General features: G+C 37.6%; 1 protein-coding gene across 6 annotated transcripts in view; it reads right to left on the bottom strand.

Moving 5' to 3' along the window:
• Nucleotides 1–25,174, bottom strand: part of TBC1D5 (TBC1 domain family member 5) — a 322,168-nt gene that overhangs the window by 173,971 nt on the left and 123,023 nt on the right. For all 6 annotated transcript variants that reach the window (XM_054815649.1, XM_054815645.1, XM_054815643.1 and 3 more), the window contains one exon: nt 19,619–19,754. In XM_054815649.1, the coding sequence (XP_054671624.1) occupies nt 19,619–19,718 (100 nt within the window). In that variant the 5' untranslated portion in view covers nt 19,719–19,754. The remainder of the gene's footprint in view (nt 1–19,618; nt 19,755–25,174) is intronic.

Genomic DNA, 25,174 nt, shown 5'->3' with positions numbered 1-25,174 from the left:
GGACCTTCCTCAAATGCTACAGTTTTAAAAGCACACAGTAGGATGCGCAGAAAGTCCCACATGAAGCAACGTGGGAAGCAGCCAGTTAGTAAAACACCCAGGGCCAGGCATTTGGGCACCCACAGCATCCCTGCCACCCCAGGAACGGGGCCACCTCCTCTGGCTCTTTCCAGCTGGAGCCGCCCCCTCCTCCCCTACCACAACTCCTTTTAGCACTGCTGGAAGCAGTCAGATCTGTAGGTCCGACAGGCTACTTGGGATTTATATCAACATAAACTGCAGGATAATCTGTTAAATTAGTTAGAAATAGGATCCTGCTTGTATCTATTGAAAAGACGTGTTTTTAATAACGTAACTACGTAACATTTTAGCAGCATTACGCACACACACACAAAAATGGTAGAGAGAGAACCAATGGTTTATTAAACTATGAACACAACATCTTATGTTCATGTGATTTTTACTTCCTTTATCCATCATTCATAACACAACAGAAATCGCATTTTTTCATTCCTTAACAAATCTGTTGTGTGAATGTGTGGTGGGTTGACCCTGGCTGGAGGCCAGGTGCCCACCAGAGCCGCTCTCTCACTCCCCTCATTCACTAGACAGGGGAGAAAAGGCATAACGAAATGCTTGTAGGTCGAGATAAGGACAGGGAGAGATCACTCACTAATTATCATCACGAGCAAAACGGACCAAACTTAGAGAGGGAATTCATCTCATTTATTACTAGGCAAAACAGAGTAGAGGAATGAGAAAATAAAATCAACTCTTAAAACACTTCCCCCCACCCCTCCCATCTTCCTGGGCTCGACTTCACTCCCGCCTTCAACCTTTCCCCCCTCAGCAGCACAGGGGGATGGGGAATGGGGGTTACGGTCAGTTCATCTCACGGTGTTTCTGCTGCTTCTTCATCCTCAGGGGGAGGACTCCTCTCATTGTTCCCCTGCTCCAGCATGGAGTCCCTCTCACGGGGTGCAGACCTTCAGGAGCAAACTGCTCCAGCGTGGGATCCCCCACGGGGTCACAAGTCCTGCCAGCAAACCTGCCCTGGCGTGGGCTCCCCTCTTCACGGGTCCACCGGTCCGGCCTGGAACTTGCTCCAGCGTGGGCTTCCCACGGGCCGCAGCCTCCTTCAGGTGCCTCCACCTGCTCCGGCATGGGGTCCTCCACGGGCTGCAGGTGGAATCTCTACACCCCCTCATCCTTCCTCCATGGGCTGCAGGGGGACAGCCTGCTTCACCATGGTCTTCACCACGGGCTGCAGGGGGATCTCTGCTCCGGCGCCTGGAGCTCCTCCTCCCCCTCCATCTGCACTGACCTTGGTGTCTGCAGAGTTTCTTACATCTCACTCCTCTCTCCGGCTGCAAAAGCTCTCTCTCTAAGTGTTTTTCTTCTTCTTAAATATGCTATCACAGAGGCGCTGATTGGCTTGGCCTTGGCCAGTGGCGGGCCCGTCTTAGAGCCGGCTGGCATTGGCTCTGTCAGACACAGGGGAAGCTTCTAGCAGCTTCTCACAGAAGCCACCCCTGTAGCCCCCCCGCTACCAAAACCTTGCCACGCAAACCCAACACAGAATGATTTTGAAAAAACAACTTAGGTTGTGGGTAAAGTTTGAAGTTATCTGGGTGAGACTTAAAGATGTTCCATCAGTAGCAGAGTCTAGAGGTAAGGCAATATTCACAAGTGCACCGTTAAAAAAACCCCAAAATCACGTTAGGATATCCTCACTTTATGACAGCACCAGTACCCAGCAAACTTGTGCAAGACAGTCAGAAAAACCCCAACACAACCTGAAGACAACCAACGCTGCCACATAGACTCAAATACTCAACCGTGAAAGGGACGTTCCTGCTGCCAATGGAACAGCCCTTACCCTAATCAAATTAACTATACAGAAGGAACTTGCACCAGAAAGGGACAGTTGAGCTTAAAGGCTGCTAATTCTTAGAATACATAGTGTATCCAGTAGACCCATACCTCAGAGAACATGAAATGGAGCGGTACCATTTTCTATAAATTTCTCCGATGAAAAAACAACGTTCACCAAACAGTATCAAAGAAGCACCGAGCTAAAGCTCTTAAACTGCTAAATCAAAATAGGTTGAAGCATAATGAAAATACACAAGATTTTAATCAAAATTCTTTTAAATCAATCCTTAGTTAATTTGGAGAACACCAACTGTGTACTTTGCTGGTGCAAAAGCTGATGCGTGTTGTGAACGACGGATCTGGAAAAATTTGAAGAGCAAAGGTATATATGCATTAGCAGGAAACTTCAGATGTCTAAGAGATGAAAGTCCACAGCTACATCAGAATATAAAAATATATCAAACTGACAGCCAGAATGACAAAACACTTCTATTTACTACAGTGCAAGGTAGTTTGTTGAACAATGGGCCCTCTGTTGTAGATACTGAGAAAGAAACTCCTCACAAAACATTTCTGTGAATAGTAGGTAATCCATCACGGGACAGATTTCTGTTCTCCACCTTTGCCCTCCCGTGAGGAGGATGAGTAGTGTCAGTCCCTGGTGGCACTTCAGAACGGAACTAAGGATGCAAGTACAAAGCACTTGGAGACGTAAGAAACATGAGATTTCAAAAATGCAAATTAGACAAGTAGGACTAGATTTTTCTTGCAGACAACAATTATATCGAAGTTTTCTAAAAGGGCTGATTATTTAGTTTACACAATAATAGGATAAATGTTAAGTAGTAGTCTAATTTTTCTAGACAGTTACCTCAGTTCTCTAAGAGAAAAACCATGCAATATCTTTTAGCCAAAAAGACAACAGTCTGGGTGCAAAATGAAAATGACACCCAGCATCAGAGATCATCAGCTTTTTGACTGGGGATTTTTTGGCCAAGTACTACCTAAGGAAAATGTGAAACAGCATGTTTCGTGTATGTAGTTCATATTAAGCCACAAAAATAATCACCTGGAGAAGAACAGAACAGTCCTGAGGGATCTCAAATTCTAAAATATTTTCACTTTTCTTCTGATTTCACCTTCCAAATTTGGGACGTGGCCATGATTTGCTATGCTGTATGACAGATATGTACCTCTCTGTCCAACTGGAGGGGAGAAAAAACTCTGATCGAGAAACTCTGACTCTTCCATGCTGGAGCTCTGCATTCTGAGCAGGCTTGACGCCGTTGCGTCCAACACTGCGTCTGGACGGCACAGACCTCAAGTGATGCGAAAGGAACAGGTCTGCACAAGGTCCTTTAGGCACATCCATAACGTGGTTGGTATTAGAGACTTTGAAGTAAGGGTGCAGAATTACCCACATACTGTGGGAGGGGAATTCAAGACAATAGCTGTCTTGAGCACAGGCATTATTTGAAAAAAGTATCATATGCTGTGACTGCAGGTCGTAAGACAGAGCAAGAAAGAATATGTATGTCTGAACAAGTTTTCCGTTTCCTCTCATCGGAATGACAGTGAATAAAGATGACGAAAATTACAGCATGTGAATACTAGTGTAATTACTGAATAGTTCCCCACATAATTATGCAAAACAGATCTATCCATAAGTTAACGTAGCCATTTTCTTTCTGAAACAGAATTTTCATGCCACCCATCAGTCACCCCAAGACAAACCTTAGATGACTGAAGTACATAGAATTTACTCATTTGGTCTGTAATATAAGCAATGCATGTGAGTAGAAATAAAGGTTTAATGAAACAAAATAACGTACTCCACTAGGGAAAACACATTTTGCCCAAAGAAAAAAACCTAATGTAAATAAGTGGAGACTTGACTATTTGATAAATATAGCCCCAAAGGTTATATGTTTACTGAAAGAATATAAATATTGTACGTGATGTAGATTTTTTTTTTTATTTGACTAGAAACATTAATTGCTTTCTAAATACAATAATATTCTTTCCTTTCAAACTGTGAGGTCTCATTTCTTTTACTGCAACACGTAACCAATTACCTAACAAAAATGTTTACATTAATCACAATGACTCTATATTTTAGGTTTTATACCACCAATTTTATTTTTGCTTAGAACTGAACTCCCTCAGGCATTCTTTCGTGCCAACTGTTAATTTCTATCAGTGATAAAGTTCCCTTAAGCTTCTTTTAACATCTACTGGACATGACCTCATAAAATTTAATGCCATTCATTAACCCCAAGCACTTAACTTTACACAGTAATGTCAGGCATCTGACTTTTCAGTGCATGAGAAACCCAAGGGGGAACCGTTTGAGAGATACAAATTACAAATCATTTGAGTAGTAGAAAGAGCGGCAATGAACAATATTAAAGGGTGAATCAAGACTTGAGTAAAAGTAGGGTTCTTGCAATGCTTTCCATCTAGAATTATAAAACATTTATACAAACAAGGAAGAAGCTGCAACGTGATCATTTTGGCTTGTGACGGGACTGAAATTCACAGCTGGGGCTGAATGCCAGGTTTTTGACACTGTCTGAAGCAGCTACGATGTGCAGTATATGATGTCCGGTAGCCTTCGGGCATTTCAGAGGAGCACAGGTGCTAGGACCACCTTACAAAGGCCACGCACCAGCCAAACTGGGGTAAGCCAGAAGCAGCAGTTTCTTCAAAGTGCTCCTCTCTTTCTTCCTGCAAGAGCCTTGCCTAGGTTTAGCTTTAGAGTGTGGTTGTTCTTCTGATTTTGGTTATGTACCAAGAAAGCTTTCGGAAGGACAGCACTGTTTTTATTTTCCCTCAGACGCACAGATGGGTGATGTCTGCTTAACTCATTTAACCATATTTCCCAGTGGCTTCACACATGTTGGAGAAAATGTGGAAAATTCTAGAGGTGAATGAAGAAAATACTTAGCAACAATTTTCTGGCTTCTCTTGGGCCATTCAAGGACATTCCTTGTGGGGAGTGGAAACTGAGTGACAGCCTGCCAAGGCCCTGACTGTAAAAAGGGCACATTGTTAGGGGAAAAAAAAAAAAAAAAAAAAAGTGGCTTATTTTCTATTTCTGTTGGCTCAAGAGATATCTAGGCATCCTCTGTGAAAAAGGACAGTGCTATGCAGCTAGAAACATGGTCCATCAAAGTTCCTGATAGCAATCTGCTTATTCAGCTCTGTTATGCAAAATCCCCTCCCCTAGTCTGTATCCAGGGTTTGCTTTTTCTTGGTGTCACAGGCTGTTACATTCTGGGTTAAGCAGTTGATGCTGTTGGAGCAGGGATCATCCTAACATTTCTATACAAATTATACAAGGTAGCTATAAATTGCTCCATGAGAACCCACGTGAGATTTGATTCTGATGTCTCTAAGCGCTACAACTTTATTTATTTATTTTTAAGCAGCAAAAAGAGCTGGTTTGCAGGACTAAGCAGTAGCTCGTGAATTTACCGATCTTAACTGGGAAATATATTCTCTGCTGCGTTATAAATCTAAACAGATGGAAGTCATTTTGCTCAAGCTTTATTTCCACGGAAAGTTATCTCTAAGCGAAAGGCAGGTATTACAGAACTGAGGTTTTCACATGTGAACAACTGTGATCTCTGATACCAGCCCCATCTCAAATTTCTCAGAGCAACTATTTTAGCTATAAACCACACATAACTAAAACCTACAGTCAATACACGCTTCGTACTATTGAAAATGTTTTTGCATCTTGCCTGCCACTGGTCTAAGATTGCTTTAGCATAATTACAGTGTGATGCAACATCAGTAAGTCTGCATCAGTTGGAAAAGTTTTTATTGCCTAATAGCAGGGAATGGTAATAAAGCAGATGTACACCAGGTCACGTGACAATGGCAACCAATTGGTCTGTATTTGGCAAAGCAAAGTATTAATGTTTTATAAACACAAAGTATATTATATAGTTCTCTAACAATATGGATGTAAATCTCTGCACAGCATAAACACTTGTGCTGATCAACATAAAGATACTGCTGTGATAGGTACTTTGAAGTTGTAGATAAGAGCTCAAGCTGTAAGATGCCAACAAAAATGGAAGTTTATAAAGAATCACTGCCAGACTCTTAAACGTAGTAGCACTTGTGGGACTTTCTGTAATATAAATAGTAATTACCTTCAATGCAGAATGTATTTGCAAAAATAAATATACACATGCATATACCAAAACTCACAACTCTGTTTCCTACTTATGAAGCAAACTTTAAAATCTGTGAACTCTGAGTGAAACGAACCCCAGAATAATCTTTTGCTCAACACCACCTAATATGCAGTGCCCAAATACGTATACACGTGCGTGCACGTACACAACCGCTGCAATACACATACGCAAACACTACAATCTTAGTGTGAGGGCATCTACCCTGTAGACAATTCAATCAATCTCTCAAGTGACACCCACACGTGCCTGCACACACAAAAGCAGATGTGGCATTAAGATTTACAAAGTTATTGAAACTTTTAACAAGTAAAACGCATCTTTACTTAGCTACACCAGAATGAGGAATAAAGGGGTTTACATATGTTCCAATTCTAAACCTATCAATCAAACCCATGTTATTCCTTTGGGAGCTTATTTACATGCATATTTATCAGCCTCACATGCTAATTCCCTGCTGTTTTATGCCTGCGAGGCATGTTTATGAGTCATAATTGTTGATCTCATTTGATGTATTTCACTGAAGTAAGACATTATTCAGTTATGTGGCCTAATGTCAATGAATTACGATGACCTGATCTTCGAAATGCAACTTGCTCTTTAATTTTTATTAGAGCATAACTTATTCAGAAGAAGAAATACACTAAAATGGAAGATTACATGCTTTTGTAGTCATTTTACTTAAACATCCTATTTTTGAAACACTCCTCCCTACCTCTAGGCAAAAGTTTTAAAAGTGCAATTCGAAAACAGAAAATGAAAAGAATTTTTGCCTGAAATTAATACATATTTCTCAGAGAGGGACTTTTTATAGGTACTTTTATTTTGTTTTAACCAGCCACAAGAGAACCATTTGGAGTGTTGACATATGGTTTGTAAAAGGAAAAAAACCCCAGACCCAGCCCAAAGCCCCCAAATTGTGCTTTGCCTTAACTTCATCAAAACTGAAACCAGAAACAGACTTAGGAGCAACTGGTCAATGAGAACTACTAAAGTAAGTCAAAAGTCCCCAAACTGACTCATCACCTTTGATGCAAAATGACATCGATTTATAAACAGAAAATCACTTGATGGTCAAAGTAAAGACCTAAACAGGGGAATAATTACAAGGTGTACAAACTTCCTTGCAGTAGCTTGGGTTGAGCCATCCATGGCATCTAGGTGGCAAGCCAGAAGGGGCAACAGCAGGCGGCTGAACATGGTACTTGTACAATTCTGCTCCCTTCACAAAGACCCACGTCGGTCTTCCAATGCCTCAAGTAATCTTTAAAGGTTTAAATTACCTTAAAAAATCTGACCCAATAACATTTCTCACTAATCATGCCTTTTTTCCTAATGCAATTATAGCATGAAGGAATCACAAAATAACTGCTTATTTTTACTCTTTTATAGCAAAGACTTGGTATCATTATATTAAGTACCCATGCTGTGGGATCCATAGCGTAAGTTGCTCTTTATGCTAGACTAACAGAAGATTACCACTGTACATGTAAATTACTACATGATTTGCAGATGTCACCACTTCCTGTATTAAGATTCAGTATTGTTTTAATGCAATTATTCTTTTGTTATATATATCAAAAGTAACTGCCAATGGACAATTGATTTCAGCTTCACAAAAATCAGAAGTATTTGACTTCTGTATTTGAGTTAAGAGATTGTCATGGTTAATACAATGTTCAACTTAAATTAATCTCTATGTATTAATAAAAAAACCCCAAACCACTTCAGTATGTTCAAAAGTTTCAAAGTTGCTGCTGTGAGCTACAGCTTTAGCGAGGAACAGAGTAGTATGCAGAAAAAGAAAACTGTCTTTAGCCAAGTAATGCAAATGCCAGATACCAAATGCAGGCTCATTTTTCCATAGGAATCTCAAATTGAATCTGACAGATATGAGTAAGTGTCTTTGAAATCGCAGAAAACCTGCAAGTATCTTCCTAAATTTGTAATGTGTAGAGGACTTGTATCATAAATATCGTATTAATTCCAAGACGAAAAATCTTCAGCAGATTTTTCATGTCCAGAATTAAATCTGTGGTTTTCATTTATAGCTGCTTTTACAAAAAAAGTATATCTTTTCCTGTAAAAACTGAATATATGCATTTTATAAGCACCAAGGAGCATTTAATACAGGGTTTACATGGTATTTTTCCAAATGAGAAGTTTGCTTCTGATAGAAGTATGTTACAAACCAGCTTCTTAAAAAACAAACAAAAAAAATCTTCACTTGAACAAGTAGTTATTCTAATGGCACAATTACAAGGGTGTAACTTTAGTTTATGCAAATGCCACAACTAAAACTGTCATGTGTTCATCATAAATATAAATTTTTAAACCACATTAAATTTAATCCCGCAGAAAAATGTCAATTTTAATTCCAGAACTTTTCAAATAGAAGTTTTCACTGGTTATAGTCACAAGAACCCCAAAACAGAGCTAGAGACTTCCACAGTGTGAGCTCTGATTTATATTTCTTTCAAATTCAAAATGCAAAAGAGACAAAACTCATCTGCCAGGGTTTTGTTGGAGGTTTTTTAGAACAGCAACAGTTAATGCTACACTTTTTCTGGCAATAAAATCTCAGTGTAGCCAATAACGTTGTGGCCACCTCACTGTGATAATTCAGAATGGAGCTTGGTACACTTTTGCAAAGGAGTATTTTCTTTTGTACTTCAATAAAGTATGAACCAATATTGGGTCACAAAAGTTTGGAGGTGGCCTGTGGCTCAATACGCCTCTCTCTTCCATTAAGATAACATCTGTTCTGGCCACCAGTCAGCAAATCAAATTTGATGAGAATTCATCTGAGTGCTAAGTAGAAATGCCCACTAATGGACAGATTCATGTTCTGTTGCTCCACCCTTTATATATTTCAAATGAGAAGTAAACAAAAATGACAATGGTATCCTCAAATATTACGACTAACGTATCAAAAATGTACTCCACTATAATGAAACTCAAACATTTTCACATCACTGAAAACATATTTTTCACATGTATTACATAAGAACTCTATCCCTTCAATTGCACTTAGTACTGAAACACTATACAGTTCATTTTTCCTAAGGTTAAATCATTGATTCCATTACAAATCCAATTTCTCAGAAGAAGAGAATTATCACCACCATAAAAGCTTTATCTGGATGAAGTTGGTGCCTTTTAACTTCTAGGAAGATCAAGAATAATAATTTGCAAAGGGATATCAAAATTTTAGTGGAGAAATTTATCATACAGGGCTACTGCTAATATTTTGGTTACATGGTCCCAGTTGCACTAAAATGAACAGGATTTGTTCAAAAATTGTGCAGTCTTCCTGTCCTAGAGTTTATGTATTATTGTTTGTCACTCCAGTATCCAAGCAGAAGCATTTAACTGCCAGTGGTTAGTAAAAAATTAAGATATTTAACATGACAAAATTAGAGCAGGTTTTGGTTTTAAGTGGCTATTATAGTTTACTTAAATTTGATTTTTAACCTTTGCAACTACTTTCCATGAAATATCAGAGAGAGGAGTATTCCATTTAGTTCAACAGTAGCTGCAGTGTAAACATGAAGGTTCCATTATATTAACTGATTTGCAAGGTACACCGAGCAATATGTCAAGCCAGCTAATGACCCCAGTATTTAATAACATAATGAATCAGTAAAAGCAGTATGTAATGCTTACTTTTAAAAATTCTCTTAAGAAGTTTTATTATTTTCCCTCTTAAAACAGGAGCTGGCAATGGTGAGATACAAAATAGTGAAACAAGCAAGCACAAACAAATCAACTTTGATAAGTATTTCATTAAGCTGGAGTAGCATTCCTTAAACTTCTGTCCAAATCATGTTTTAATAGTAACACCCATATATATCTGTACTGAGCCAATATTTACCAAAGTTTAGGGAATAGTTTAACATATTCAAAACATTTAAACTTTATTTGATTACTCATAATGCTGAAAAGATGACAATGATCTGCATCTTTCAAAATATTTTTCATTTCTATTACCAAAAATACTTCTAGTTGAAATTTCTGAGCTGACAAGTGCTTATTTATTTTAACTTTCTATATAAACCATGAAAACTCTGACATTTACACGTCACTCTTCTTTTGGTGAATTAGCTACCTGCCTCACACAAATTGGCTGAAAGAAAGCAGGAGCCGAAGGATGGTGTTGTCACCGCCGGCAGTGCTCTGGACCTTGAACAATCTGGGTCCAGCTCCCGGCCCTGCTACAGATTTCTTTATGAACTAGGCATATCATTTCAGCCTGCTTCAGATTTCTGTATGAGAACACAGAGTCTAGTTATTCCTCATATGGCGGTTCTGAGAATTAATTTCGTAGCTTCTTTGGTACATGGCACCTTCTAATATGATGAGGTAAGCACACAGATGCAAAACAAACATCCCAGGTCCTGCTTCCCTTTCTGAACAGATCAAGCCATGGAGCACACGCAGCATCCTAAGTCCCTGTGATTGTCACAAATAGTGAAAATAAATCTAATTTGCTATATCCTTTTGTGTCATTTGTACTGCAGTTGAAACTTTATAGTCACACGATTACTGATGCAGTGGTCTAAACATCTGACACGATGAAAAAGCCGAACAGGAATACTTATAAATAACTAAAAGATATTTTAGATCTGACAGAAGAGTTCAATCTTGTCATAGAGTGTGTGTGTACATGTACATCCATATAAATCTCAAGCTGAAAATATTTAGAAACCAAACCCAGTTGTTCATTCACACAAAACCGAGTTTTGTTCACTGACACAAAATGATTTGAAACGTGAAGTTCCTTATCCAGTATTGTTTAGAGTTGGGTTGGTTTGCTATTTTGTTGACTGGGGAGACAGCCAAACAAAAGCAGAAAGGCTACGCGCATTTCTCCCACTCCCCCCATTTTAGCTCTCAATTTTGCCTAGAGACAAAGGCATTCTCCCATTACCCTGTATATTTAGCCTTTTTTTTCAATTATTGTGTACCTTATGAGTAAAATGAAGGACTTTAAAAAGTCAGTTATATACACTCTGCCTCTGCAGAGTGACCAAATCTTGAGACCAAACGCTTGAAACCTGAACACTCCAAAAACTGAGGAACTTCAAGTAAGTAACCACAACCCAGTACCTTGGGCTACATTACTGCTTCCCTTAGACAATAAGGGCACTCAGGCTTGATACCTTTACAGTCAAGTGGAACCCAGCCATTAATTTTAATAGGATCAGGATCAGGTCCCTGACTTTTTCGACATCAGAGAAACATCTTTCACAGTCATTTTGTTATAAATAATTAAAGCTGATTAGTAATAATAAGGTACCTTAAACAAAAAGGTAAACAGTGGAGACATTTATTATCAAAGTAAGAAAAGAAAATTAAAATAACCTGCAACACTTTTGTATGTGCAATTCATCAGGAAACGTTGTAAAAGAACAAAAACAAATGTTGGCTCATTCCAGAGGTTCTTTGTCATCATTAATGTATTCAGGTTTTCACAGCTGAATTGCTGTACTTTGAAAAGATTTTCATGAAAGGAAACTCAAATTCAACATTTAAACAAAGCTGTCAGGTTACCAAGATTCATATTTGTTTGTATGTCCAGAAAATGTTTTCTCCTTTTTAAAAAAACCCTCTGGGTTAGAAGTATTATTATTCCTTTGCTCTCGATTTGTAAACAACGGAAAATAAGCTTTTGTTAAGCAGCGCATATTTATTTATTTATTTCCTGTTGCAACGCCGAAACCAGGAGTAAGAAATATCTGTTCCAAAGCGGGGGTGAAACTACCTGGTATGGATATTTTACTTCATTACTAGTTCTGTTCCTCAAATTGATACAAATGGCCTCCTTCTGTTTCTGTCTGTCTGCTTGCCTGATCAGTGGAGCTAATTGTCAGAGCTGGGGAGATCTCCTACACCTAAACAGAAGATGTGCAGTTTGTAACCTGCTTAATTTGCCTTATGTCCTGGATGGCCCTCAGTATGTTGTTCATTAAGGTATCAGCTGTTTCGGTTGTAGCAGTGGCAACCTAAGCAGAGGCCTATTTTTCTTTGTTAAAAGGCCAGATTGTCCATAAATAATACACATCTTACCAGATAATTTCTTAGCACTTCAAACAAGTATGACGGTGCTTTATTTCTTTCCCCTTGCACACCTCTTAGTTTTGTACGTCCAAAGAGGACGAGGGCAGGGGCACCCAAGGAGGCTAAAAAATAAGGCTTATTAGTCAATCGGAAGCCTAAAACTGGAGTTTTGCAGTATCACTTGGCACTTAGGTGAAAGTAGGTTGAACCCTTCCCTTTTTAAAATAAGGAATTCCGCATCTTTATAAACGTCCACATACATGAAAGACAGGAAAGATCCCTTCTATGCTGACATATTTCTGTAATATAGAGCAATCAATTTCCAATACCATCAAATCTGTGGCAGTTAAACTCTTTCAAAATGTTTTAACATACATTTAATCTCAGATATAGAGGTCTGTAACGCCTGCTAGCTGCATGCAATTCACAGACTGCTTTGTAAATTACAATCTTCTGTATGTCAGGACAGAAGTGAACTCAAACATTTAATTATTATCCTGTACCAATCATGCTGGCCTCAGCTAGAATTCTGATTTACTAGTCTTTTATTATACATACACAAGTACAAACTTGTACAGTTCATTTTTTTTAAATTAAGAGAATCTGCCTTTTCTATATGTAGGAGATATAGCCATTTAACATAATTTGATCATTGCCTGGAAACACTTAATATGTGAGGTGTTTACGGGTAGTAACCTTTATATTATATTTTTGTATCAAGTCTGAGTAAAGTATTCGAAGAATGATTCCATTCTCATCGTTGGCTTCTGTATAACTTTAAATAATGAGCTAGTTTTAACATAATCTTAATTACATTTACAGAGGTTGTATTAAAAAAGATTATTCTGTTTCAATTTTGTTGTTCGGTAGGTTACTATAGTTAAAATGTAAATTTTTGCTTGGTATTTTAAGCTTCTCTGAGCATGTAAAATTCAGTAAAAAAAAAATATATATTTTTCTTTGAACTTGCATCATTTCCTTTTGTACCACATGTATTATACTACAGGTATACAAGGAAGTGAGATGAGAGCCAACTAGCTGAGCTTTACCCTGGATTTGGAAAAAGCTAGGAAAAGAACAAAAAGAAATGCTGAAATCAGCACTTCCCAAAGTAGGGTCACAAGAGTCATTAGAAGAATGACATGAGAAGTGATTTATACCAGTATTCAGGCCGGGCTGTGTCTGGAAAGAACTGGAAACTCCCAGCGGACATGACTGAACAGAGGTGGAGTGCCAACATCATTAGTGAGAATGGTCTTATTTTCATACACCGATTGAGAGCAGAACTTTCAAAATTAACATCTTAGATCAGCAAACATTGCTGTCCAAAAGGTCTTTTCTAATATCTGCCTTATCACTCACTGAAGGCAATTTCACTACGTGATCCTTGTACCAGTTACCCATGCCACAGTATAACCTCCAAACTGGAATTAATGTAATGTGCAACTCACAGGAAGCCACCAAAAAACCTAGAGCTACCAGTTCTAGAGAGAAAAATCCACCTCTGGAAGCCAGGAACCCACAAGACCGTATCAGCTACTTGCATTTGCTCCCACAGCTGAAGTCATTTAAAATACTCCTGCCGTTCCTAAACACGAATTTGCAGCAAGGCACTGAAATCAAAGGGCCCACAACCAGCAAACTTCTACCAACCTAAGGGCATGCCAACGCCCGTACAATCTTTAAAGGACAAAATGGACTTCGTGCTAGCTATTTTCAACTAACTTTATATTAACAATATGTATTTTTTAAACATGCATAGCTTTTCTATTAACTGATCTCTTAATAACAACGTATTTCTAATAAAGAAAACAGAAGAGAAAATGAAGAGTCGTATGGAAGGAGCAAGTGACAGGCTGAGTTAGCTCAAGACATACTGTGTTGCTCCAATAGCCTTTGTCACCACAATCCTGTTGCTGCTCAATTAAAAGCAAGCTAAACAGCAGTTATTATTAATAAATGAATATTAAAATGCTTGTTATGTCAGCATATGGTGTTTGAAGATGTAAAAACCATTCTTGCTTTTATTCATCCAAAACGAAGCGAACCAGGCTGAAGGCAACTCCTTCTCTGCTATTGTACCCGTGCCTTTAATGGAAAAGCCAAGCCCTGAAAGAGAAGCACGAGGGTTTTGAACGAGGACCACCAGTGACAACTGTGCTGGTGGGGCACACCGGAGGTTTCTTCCTGAGGGTGAAACTCCCCAATGAAGGACACAGGGCATTCTCAACCACAGCATGAAATCCCAAAGGCGTTAAGAACAATCACCACCCTCAGCATCTCCTGCTCCCAGTCTAATGCGAAGAGGTTCTCTGTTCCAATCTTGTCTTTTTAATGAAAACACCAAGTAGCATGCATATTTAAAAGGACTCTTAAAAACACAACGCTATACTTCATGTACATGTCCCTCCCTGCAGAGAAGATGAAAGAACACACATTACATGACAGACATGACGTCATACAATAGACATCGAAAAATATTTGATATGAAAGTAGTAAGGCTTCAAGAACTCACTGTATTTGCATTCTCAATTGCTTTTACCTAGGAACATACTTCTCACACAGGGAAGTCTAGACCTCTACGGCTGTTTCTTTTAAATTTAATTATGGATATGATCTCTAAAAATGGAGACAGATAACCGCCATACGGGACAAGCCGCATTACCATTGTCTCCCTGACTGAAGGCGGTTGTAAGGGCAGAAAAACCCCAACCAGTAACACTGAATAACTACTGACTGATTAGAAGATAATATAATTTTCTGACAGCAAAAATTCACTTAACCCCAGAATGAACATAAAACGATGTACTCAAGACCAAAATAGTCCCATGTGAATTACACTTAAGATTTGGGGAAATTATTTGATAGCATGTGGGTCCTGTTAGGTCCAGAGAAGGCGAGTACTTACTATTTCATTCCCCTCTGCTTTTTACACGTTTTCTGTATAACACTGATATAAACCAGGTATCTCAAACTCCACGCAAGGTATAGTTCTATAGTTCTGTATGATAACACTTTCTAGCGATCAGGGCTATGAGGGTAACACCAGAACAGCAAAATTTTCTAAAGAGGAGCAGTGGAAACACAGAGAATAGGGTCAAAATGGAAATACAAATGTTCTCTTCCCACCTCTCAGTTTTTCATGGCAGCCTTGAGAATCAGGGATGCAATGGTAAGTATGAGGTGAGCAACTGATCTATCTCACCTGGATTAATTTCAGTCACACACTCTAGTAGTTATCTTTGTCCTTCCAGCTATGTCAGCCTTCTCTGTCCTCTCCACCAGCTACAGCCTTTAGACAAGAAATATACTCCCCTGAACTCCAAATCCGAAACACTCAGACCCATTAAAGGTTTCCCCTTTTCTTCTATTAAGAACAAAGAACACATTACATTTTTCTGTGTGAAGTATGCTATTAAATAATAGCTTGTACACTAATTAAAGCAAATGTAATTGTGAGAACACACTGACATTGTTAAAGTAAATTACCCAATTTGTTAATAGTTTCATTTCAAGTGACCTTAATTGTATTAATTGTGATATTGAGCAAATTAAATTGAAGTGTATTAAATGCATTGTTCCAGTCTGTCCTTAGAGGATCAACTTTCTCATTACATCAATGAAATGGGAATACTACCTACTGTGCTCTTCAAAACTTGTGTCAGAATGTGGTGAATGCTGTAACTTAGAATAAAAATTTATGGCAGCTCAGAAACAGTTAACCTAATTATCCCATTTCAATGTAACAGAAACTTCAAGCATTTGGAAATGAACAAAATAGGTTGCCAGATGCAAAACACAGTGACGAGGCAGAAGAGCAAAGTTTCTGAAATTTCTCTTCATACTTTCGGGGTTTATAAAGCCTCTGCTGGAGACAAAACCCATGATATTCATCAGTTTCTCTGATAAAGATCCATATTTCAGAGGGAACAACTCAAAAATATTGTTAGAATAAAATGAACAGTATCACAGAGATTTTTAGAACAGAAAATGTAGCAAGATACCATCAACTTACTGTAGTCAAAACCAAACATAACAATGCACAGATATACATGAATGTCAATTAAAATACAACCAGATAAAAATTTTTAAAATTTCTTAAAAGAACAAAAATCTTCCATGTGAAGTATCAGATTACAAAAGTGAAAATCCCTGCCACAAATTTCTTACCAACTATTAAAAATGTTATTTAAAAAAAAGCATATATAAGTGCATATATGCAATGCACATTTTTCTATCTTGAAAAAAAAAACCCCAGACACAAGGAAAATAACATAGGCCAAATCAACCATCAGAAAAAAGACTGAAATACTATCTTACCTGGTTTTTTTGAATATTTTAAAGGGATAGAAAAAAGATCTTGACTGTCAGTAAGTTAACAGCCTATCCTGAATTTTGTAAACTTGCAAACAAGCACATTCTCATGACTCTCAACAACTCAAGATTCAAAGTTCCTTAGTTACACAAAACTTCGAGTGCTAAGAACACCCAGATCTTTCTCTAAATAACACTTACTTCATCTTTTATGCTCTATTTTTATTTGTTCAGCTAGGTAATTGCCTCCTGCCTAGCGTTTGCAAATGGAACCTCGTAGCTGCTCCTAGTGAAGCATGTCTTATTCTTCTCAGGCCACTTCTCCAAAATCTCAACAATACTTTGAATTGTACAACTGCCCTCCATTGTGCTAACAGCCCTGTCCCAAATAAACCATGTTTTCTTTCTATACTTTTACTGAGATTTTATTAAAAGCACTGAGTACTACTAGACTCCACCAACAGATTTCTGGAATCCCATCCAATATATCCCTCTCAGTTGACAGCAAATGAACAAAAAGTAGTCTATGCATGCAGCTTTCCAACCAGCTATACTTAACAGCAATCCATGTATTTCTGAAATTTCTTTCATTTTATGAAAATGCCTTGTGAGAGAATTTCAAAACTCCAGCTGGACATGACATCTCCTGGTTCTCCATCAAGTTTTGGTATAAGTTGCACATACTAAAAATACAATACTTCATGTAGATTAACAAATCTGACTAGCTCTATGATTAAACATTTATTTTCAGCATCCTTATCAGTGACGTGCTTTACTTTTATTACCTCACTCAGTGAAGACATCTATCACCTTGCCTCCAAGGTAATACTTTAAGAATTCAGCACAGCTTCAAAAAACAATTCAGATGTCCCGATATTCCACAATATTGCATAAAACTTCGCCAACTGATGGACCACCTCTCTTGCAAATTTCTATGATACACGACACAGAAGACCTGAAGATACAGATTTTCACCAAGTGATTCCGTATCAGGCCTGAAACTTGAGGCCAAGTTGAAAAACCTTGTCTTGAAATACTTCTGTGAAGACAATGATGGACAGACTGCACAGATGGTAACGACTGTATACTTTGATGCCCAAAAACCTAATACCATGTAAGCCTATGCTTTATTAAAAATGAAATATTAAAACTTCAAAGACTTATTTTGGATACATAAAGTTTCAAATTAAAATGCAGTATGTGTTTCACAGTAAAAAAACCTATGAAGATGAAATGGATGCTTTATATAAAATATTTACATAGATAGAACATAAAAAATGTACCATAGTTGGTAACCTTTATGACTTGGGGAACCATGTATTTACATATCTTTATCTTCGCATGTGCGTATGTGTGTGTTGTGTATATATTTTTAACAGTTGACAGCTGTTTTAGAGCATACAGAGATGCCAAGCTGAATGAGGGTCTTGATTACTTCAAGATTAGCTATCTAAAGTTTCTATTCATTTTAAGTGTTGTTAGTGCGAAGAGTCATTAGTCACTTCCTTGTCTCATAGAACATCAGCATACATTTACATTGTTAATGAACATTTGGGGTAAATGAATTAATGGCACTTTTAAACATCAATTCAATACTAATAACTTTGTATGTCATAGAAATGTTAAGGTTGGGATAAAAATGAGAAACCTTTTCAGTCAAGGTAACTAATCGCTTCTGGGCACAATAAAGGGTAAAATTAATTTATAGTGTTTTTTTAACAGGGTTAATATCTTGATTGTTCTTGAAATGGAGTTGAGAGAATTACCAGTATTTTTTTGAGGAAAAAAATCAGAAGAAAATGCTTATCTTTTTCTTGATTGGGTAGACTAGAAGCAAGCTATATTTCCTGTGGAAAATGGTTATTATTTTAGGTTATTGCCAAAGATTATTTTCAAGTTTCTAAAAATATGCACAAAAATGTATTTAGTTTATCAAACTAAAATGGCTCCATATCGTTAAGATGTCAAATATAATAGAGGAGGAACACTGACCTAGAAAAGCTATTTCATTTAATCGTCAGGTTTTAAAATACTTCCCCCTAGATGTTCATTCTCATTTTCTAACATAGAAAAAGCTTTATAAACCAATGAAGAAAAAATGGAAAAAAAAAATTAGCTCAAAGGGACAATGAAGTTTTACCAATATATTTTAAAGCAAAACATCAGCTTCTTATAAACTGAAGTAATAAACCTGACTAAGCAAAACTTGACATAGCTTTTTTAATAAGCACTTGTAAACAGAAGATTTATAGACAGATACACCCACACAGACTAGTTGATGATCTGGGTGAGGGACTTAGGAAATGTGACAAAGTTGTTTCAACTCTTTAATTTAAAATAAATTTTTTATTTTGCCCTCCTGGTACATGTGTTCAATGACTGGAAAATTACAGGTAGTTAAGGTGCCACTGTGTATAACTGAGCACTTGAGGAATGTTTTCATGACAAGGACGAGCTTTCTCGTTAAGCTTATCACTTTCTTCGAACTAACTATACTGTCACTACTAGCAAATAAGTAGAAAAGACAAGCAACACAGACATGCGTTGCATTATGCAAGCCGTTTATTCTCACTGTTCATTAGAGTCTTCCAAATACTGCATTTAATTAATTTACTTTAGGTTACATAGTAATTTCTACCTTTAGAGACTGTTCATTCTATCTCAGCTTCCCGGGGTTTTTTTTTCAAATAAGAACATAGGTGTTGAGTCAAACAAAAAAAAAAGGGAAATCAGCCTTTTTATTTGCATAATCTCATCCAAAAATAACATACTGAACTTTACTGCAGAATTAGAAAAAAATGAAACAAAACAAACAAACCAGAAAAAAAAATTCCCTAAAACCAAAGCAGTGTAAGAGCCCATACTTGAGAAAGTAACACAAAGCCATGCTGCATTTCAGTATTCTTATGCTGAAGTCAGTGTTTGGTTTATGATTTAAAAAGGATGACAGCGCATTAAACATTTGGCTAATGTTTCTGTCCATGACACTTCGTGGTTTTCATTAGTGTCAGTGTTCTACCCATACTCTGTGAAACGTTCTTTAAGTTGCCCTGTTCAACTTCATTGAGAGAATTAAACAAATTATGACAGTTATAGTTATTGTGACACACTTATATAAGGTTTCTAGGTAAAAAGTCAGAAAAGTACAGAAATATAAAACTCACCTTCCCCGGGCTTGTTCAAATAACCCTGCAAGGGATCAACGCCTATTTCTTGTTCTTCTGTTTGCAAAGGGTGACTGGTTTCAGACACAGAATGATACATATTGGCAATAGTAAATTCCAACTGAAGGCTATTTATCTGGAGGAAAAAAATGAGAAACAAACACGTCAGTGTTTCTTTAGCTATTTTTCAATCACACAAGTCAATAGCAAAAATGCTTAAAACCTTTCCTTATTTTCCAGGCATAATATCACCATTAGATGGCTAATAGCAGAACAATAGTGTTTCCATTCAAATGTTTTATTATTTGGAGTTGATAAGAATTGTTAGAGCACCTCCAGCTATCACACTGCAAGTAAAAGTCCAAGCGTGGCTTCGACAGACTGTAAAGTGGGGCAGGAGCCTCTTTCCTTCTTTTTTTCTAGCTTCCCCAACTCGTCTTTTAGTCTGATTCCACACAGAACTGATGATAGTCCTTGGGGACGACGGAGGTTACAGAGCAAAGCTGAGGTGAGACCCATCATTATCACTCTTCTGGGGTCTGCACTTCTCATCCTAGAAAAACTTCCTTTTAACCAATACTTTTTCAGAAATCATAGGTCAAGTATCAGACAACAGAGAGAGGGATGCAGAACATGCAAAAAAGCGAGAATGAGGTAATACTGACTGGTATGATGGCTGATTTCAGTTTTATCAAGATTTATATTAGCTTTCTAGAAAGGTGATGTTAAAGAAGCATTTGAAGAAACATAATCAGCTAGCTAGTGAATATTTACAAAGAAGTTATTCCAAAAATGAAGGGCAAAAGGGGAGAAAGTGTTGGAAGCTAATATCCATTGCGAAAAATAATAGGATGTCAATAAAAGGGTGAAAAGCAGATGATGGTATGGTAACAACAGTAAGAAGGAAAAACGACCTTTCCAGTGCATTAGAAGCGCAAGAGTACATTTGTTGAGACTGCATTTTGGTCAGTGTACAGCAATTTATTAACAGCTTGAAATAGATGTAGCTAACTTGCCACACAAAAGAACTATGCCAGCCATATAGGTTTGATTTGCCCAAGCACACTAAGTAGCTACCTACGACTGCCATTTGAGTTTTAAACATCCTTTACTGTACCTGCTTAGTTTCAAGTATCTCAACTTTCTGATTCCAAGAAAATTCTATTTTAAAAGAAATATACAAAAACAAACACAAAGAGGAACAGAATAGAATGCACCCATACTTTCAGGATTGGCATATTATCAATTCAGAAATCACTAATTACACTTTTCCTTTGGTTTTTACAAGGCATGGCATTGACCATTACATGTTTTATACCTTCAGTTTACTGTCAATAAATGAAAGGGGACTGGGATTCTTAAGACCTTTCCGGTTTTATATACTATCCATCCACTCCATTTTCTCACTAAGTTACGTGGAAAAAAAAGATACTAAATAATAAACAAAGCTAGTTGGGCCACTGTCAGGTATTTCCTTCAAACCAATGCACCCAGACCATTTCTGAAAGGCTGGTGTCCCAGCTGTATTCCCTGAGGGTTTTGTCCTTTATTTCTCCCAGCACCTGTGTTACTGTGATGCTGAAATGATCACACCATCATCTCTCACTGCTTTTTAGCCAGAAGGGAACATCTGAAGCTCTTGGGAAAAAGCAGCCAGGAACTGAGGGTCAGACTGCCCACTTTTGCAGTGGTACACCTTTATGCCAAATTATTGCAATCTTATAATTGTCTGATAAAACACATCACTAAAACATAGCCTTGAACAAACAGAATTGCCTTGAACAACTCTTTGTACTAGCTCAACAAAACGTATTAGGATTGCAAGTAGACCTGATGTGTTTCCTGTGTAATTTATAAACCATAATCATGAAAAATACATGAATGGTTAACTTGGAGAAAAACATTTATAAACTTGCTAGCCACTTAAATAACATTTCAGTGTTTACCTGCAGTCTTATAGCTACACAATACAGAGAAATGTTTATAACTACCTGATATCTTAGATAAATAAATGAAATACTTGAAAGAATTCACATTAAAAAACCCCAAACAACAACTTCGCCGAAAGAGATGTTTATCATTTTCTCCTGCCGGAATTTTAGTTGCTGCTCTGGTTCTCTTTGCTATATCATTTTAATTACCTTTCTACTGATCTGTTGATTTTGTCTTCAGAAAAATTACAAGCTTGTTTTGAACTGTGCTGCCAGCATTTAACTTTTTATTTTTATGGTCCTTCAGACATTGCTACACGACCTGACCAAGGCACAACCCCGAGCGCCTTTCAAATCGAGAACCAGGCACAAAATCACCTTACGAGCCTTCGCAGTTTTAGCAGCCACCACTTAGTTAAGGCACAATATGCTTCAGACATCTTGTCTTACATCCAGAACATGGTACAAAATTAGCTCTAGTAAGTTTGCCCTCTATTCTTCTGTTCTTTATCCACCTTCTCTTTTTTTAAATACTCCTCAAATGCCACGCCTTTACAATGTCTAAGAGCCATAATTTACTTTACTGTTAGAGCAGTTTTAAACCGCTGAATAGAATTCCTTTTGATACTCGCACAGTGATTTAATCAGTTACTTGTGTTTGTTTATGGATACATTTGATTAGTGTTAAAAAAAATATCACTACCTATTAGTCTTGTCACTCCTTAGTCCAAGCAATTTTCTTTACAGTTTCATACGTAAGTTCTTTTCAGCTCTTCTAACAAAGAGCAAAGAGAACTATTAAACAATTATGATTACACTTGGGATCTTACTCTGAGAAAGATTAATTCTTTACAGGTTTGTGGTTGATTTGTAATGGCCTATAACATATTGTTCATATTAAATAAGATGCAATTTAAAAACATTCTCAATGTGAAACAATAAAAATGTTATAAACATCTGAAATTCAATTATTAGATTACAAGACACGATACTGGCTATCTAGTTAAACCCTAACATCTCAGTCAAAGCTAAAAGTGACTCTTTTATCTATTCCTACCTTTTTTTCCCCTCCAAAGATGAAGGGCTACAAAACCCAAAGACCAGGCACCCTTCCCAGCACTGGGAGTTCAGCTATTCTTTAATATACATGAAAAAATAATTAAGGCTGCATATGAAACATTTATCTAGTTAGAGGAATTAAAAGAGATGCTAATCCACCCACGAGCCCAAGTAAAATGCAGATAAAACTTCTCGCCTGGCTGCTCTCCCCAGGCAGAGGAGCGGGGGACACCCCACTGCGGCATGTCCCCGGCACGGGCACAGCTGCAGCCGCCATGCCATGCCTCACCCCGGGCAGCACCGCAGATCAGTCGCTCCTCGCCAACCAGCGCGCGGGGGGAGAATCCAGAGCAAGAGCGAGGGCAGCTCGTCAGCACAGCTGTACTGTCGGCCCCAGTTCTCAATGGAGGCCACCCAATATCCCCCGAAAGGCAAGGCTCCAACACAGAACTCCACTGGATATCAGAGGGACCCTGTGGAGATCACAGGACGGTAGGGTTCGGAAGGGACCTCTGGAGATCATCTCGTCCAACCCCCCTGCTAGAGCAGGATCACCTAGAGCAGGTTGCACAGGATGGCATCCAGGCAGGTTTTGAATATCTCCACATACTTGCTTATAGCACATCATTCTCTCTCCCCGTGACCTCCTCCATATTCCATAGGTAATAAAATATCTACCTGTTGCCATTAGGAAAAATTTTACTGATGTTTACTCACCTTACTAACGACCTCTTTCTACACAGCAGGGATCAACTACCTGTTGTATTTTATGGTCTGATTTAACATGCCTATTCAAATTCAGAGAACTTTTCTTGTTCTCAGTGAGTACTTAGCTTTGAACTCTGTTGCTTCTTTTTTAGACATGAGGAGATTTGTGCACCTGAGAGTTTACAAAATTTTGCCTTCTGTATTAGCCACTCTAACAGATTATATTATTTCTACCACCTCTTGCCATATATCAGTCTTCCTGACATCAATATTGCCATTCAAACTGCTGTGTTTGGAATGCTTAAAAAAAATAATATTTAAAACACTCAAAACGAAAACCACTTCTTCACCAGACTGTCGGTGGCAACAGCCTCAACTCAGCCATACCTCACCTCCATTAACATGCATAAGTCATATCTATCTAGCTAGAAATACAAGACAAAGATAAAAGTCAACGCGAGATATGCTTCTATCATTAGCCGAACTGCCAATGAAGCGCCAGTCAGTCACATCTGGAATGGAGTTGGGCAAAACACAGCAAAAACATGTATTACACAAACATAAAAGTATATCGCTGTAACCAGAACTGTACAAAACAGCAGAGTCATCTGTAATAAGATTATGATAAATGTTCATATAATAAAACAGATTATAATGAATGTTCAGTTAGAAGTTCAAAATAAACCCAAACTTTATAGAGTTCTTTTAGCAGTAAGACTATTCACTACCACAAGAGCAAGTGGCAAGACTAATCTCAAAAATTTTGATAAATCTAAAATCAGTATTTCATAAAGAAAACAGCACAGTTGACATGAATACTGTACATGTCATCAGATATTCATTTACCTCTTCACTTCCAACAGATACTGCATACAAATAGTCAGTATTCAAAGGAGCAGTTTATGGATAACAAGCTTTATTTCAAAAATAGTTACTAAATTATTTCAATTAAAAAAACCTAAACCCACCTCACCTAAAATGTTTCCCTTAGTCATTAGTATTTATATAGGCTTTTTAAAATGATTTATTCAAACTGCAAAACACACCAAAACATATCAAAGTTAATGTTTAAGATGCAAGGAGTACTCATACTGTTTGGGCAAAATTAGAAAATATAATCAGTCTCACAAAGGACAGTTTGAAGGTGTAACTGAGTAGGTGGAAAAGAATTAGGCAATTCTGAGCTTTTAAAACAACCATTGCCCCTCTCTTCCCATCCGCCGGTGGTGACATGAAAGGAGAGGAACTGTGGGCTTGAGCAGGTACTCAGGACCAGGGCAGACTTTTTTAGGAAAAAGAGAAGCCACTAACATTGAGGAAGAAGCTGAACAGCACTGTTTAATCTTGGATATGCTAAAAATAAAAAATCAGTTTATATCAGTACCAGCAAAGCCACTGGAATATGACATTTCTGAAAACCACTGAAGCGTACCAAAGTATTTAAATAATACTTTGCATTCATTCTTTCAGACTGTATCAACCACCTTCTCCAAATTATCTTTGGGCCTTTATTTCATGCCATATAGCAAAGTTTACCATTTTAATTACTTAAATTGATGACAAGTACAGGAAATACTTGTTTAGCTAAGTGATAAATTAGCTGCCCTGTGAAGTCAAATTGATTAAAACGACCTGACTAAAAGCAAATGTCTGATGTGGTAATGGTCTTATGCATGTTTTGTTAAGTTTGACAGCATCATGTTATGAGGGTTCACAATTCTGCCCCTCATTTGCAGCTTATGAAGTAATCAAGCATGTTAGCACACAGAAGTGAGGATTCTCCAGAATGTGAAAACATTTTGAAGTAGATAAGGAATTAAGTATTAGGAGAATAAACATGCATTGTATTTATTTAAAG

The sequence above is a fragment of the Grus americana genome, chromosome 2 (genome assembly GCF_028858705.1).
Source record: "Grus americana isolate bGruAme1 chromosome 2, bGruAme1.mat, whole genome shotgun sequence".
Lineage (NCBI taxonomy): Eukaryota > Metazoa > Chordata > Aves > Gruiformes > Gruidae > Grus > Grus americana.
Note: the sequence above shows the minus strand (reverse complement) of the source record. Positions and strands in the feature narration are given on the sequence as shown.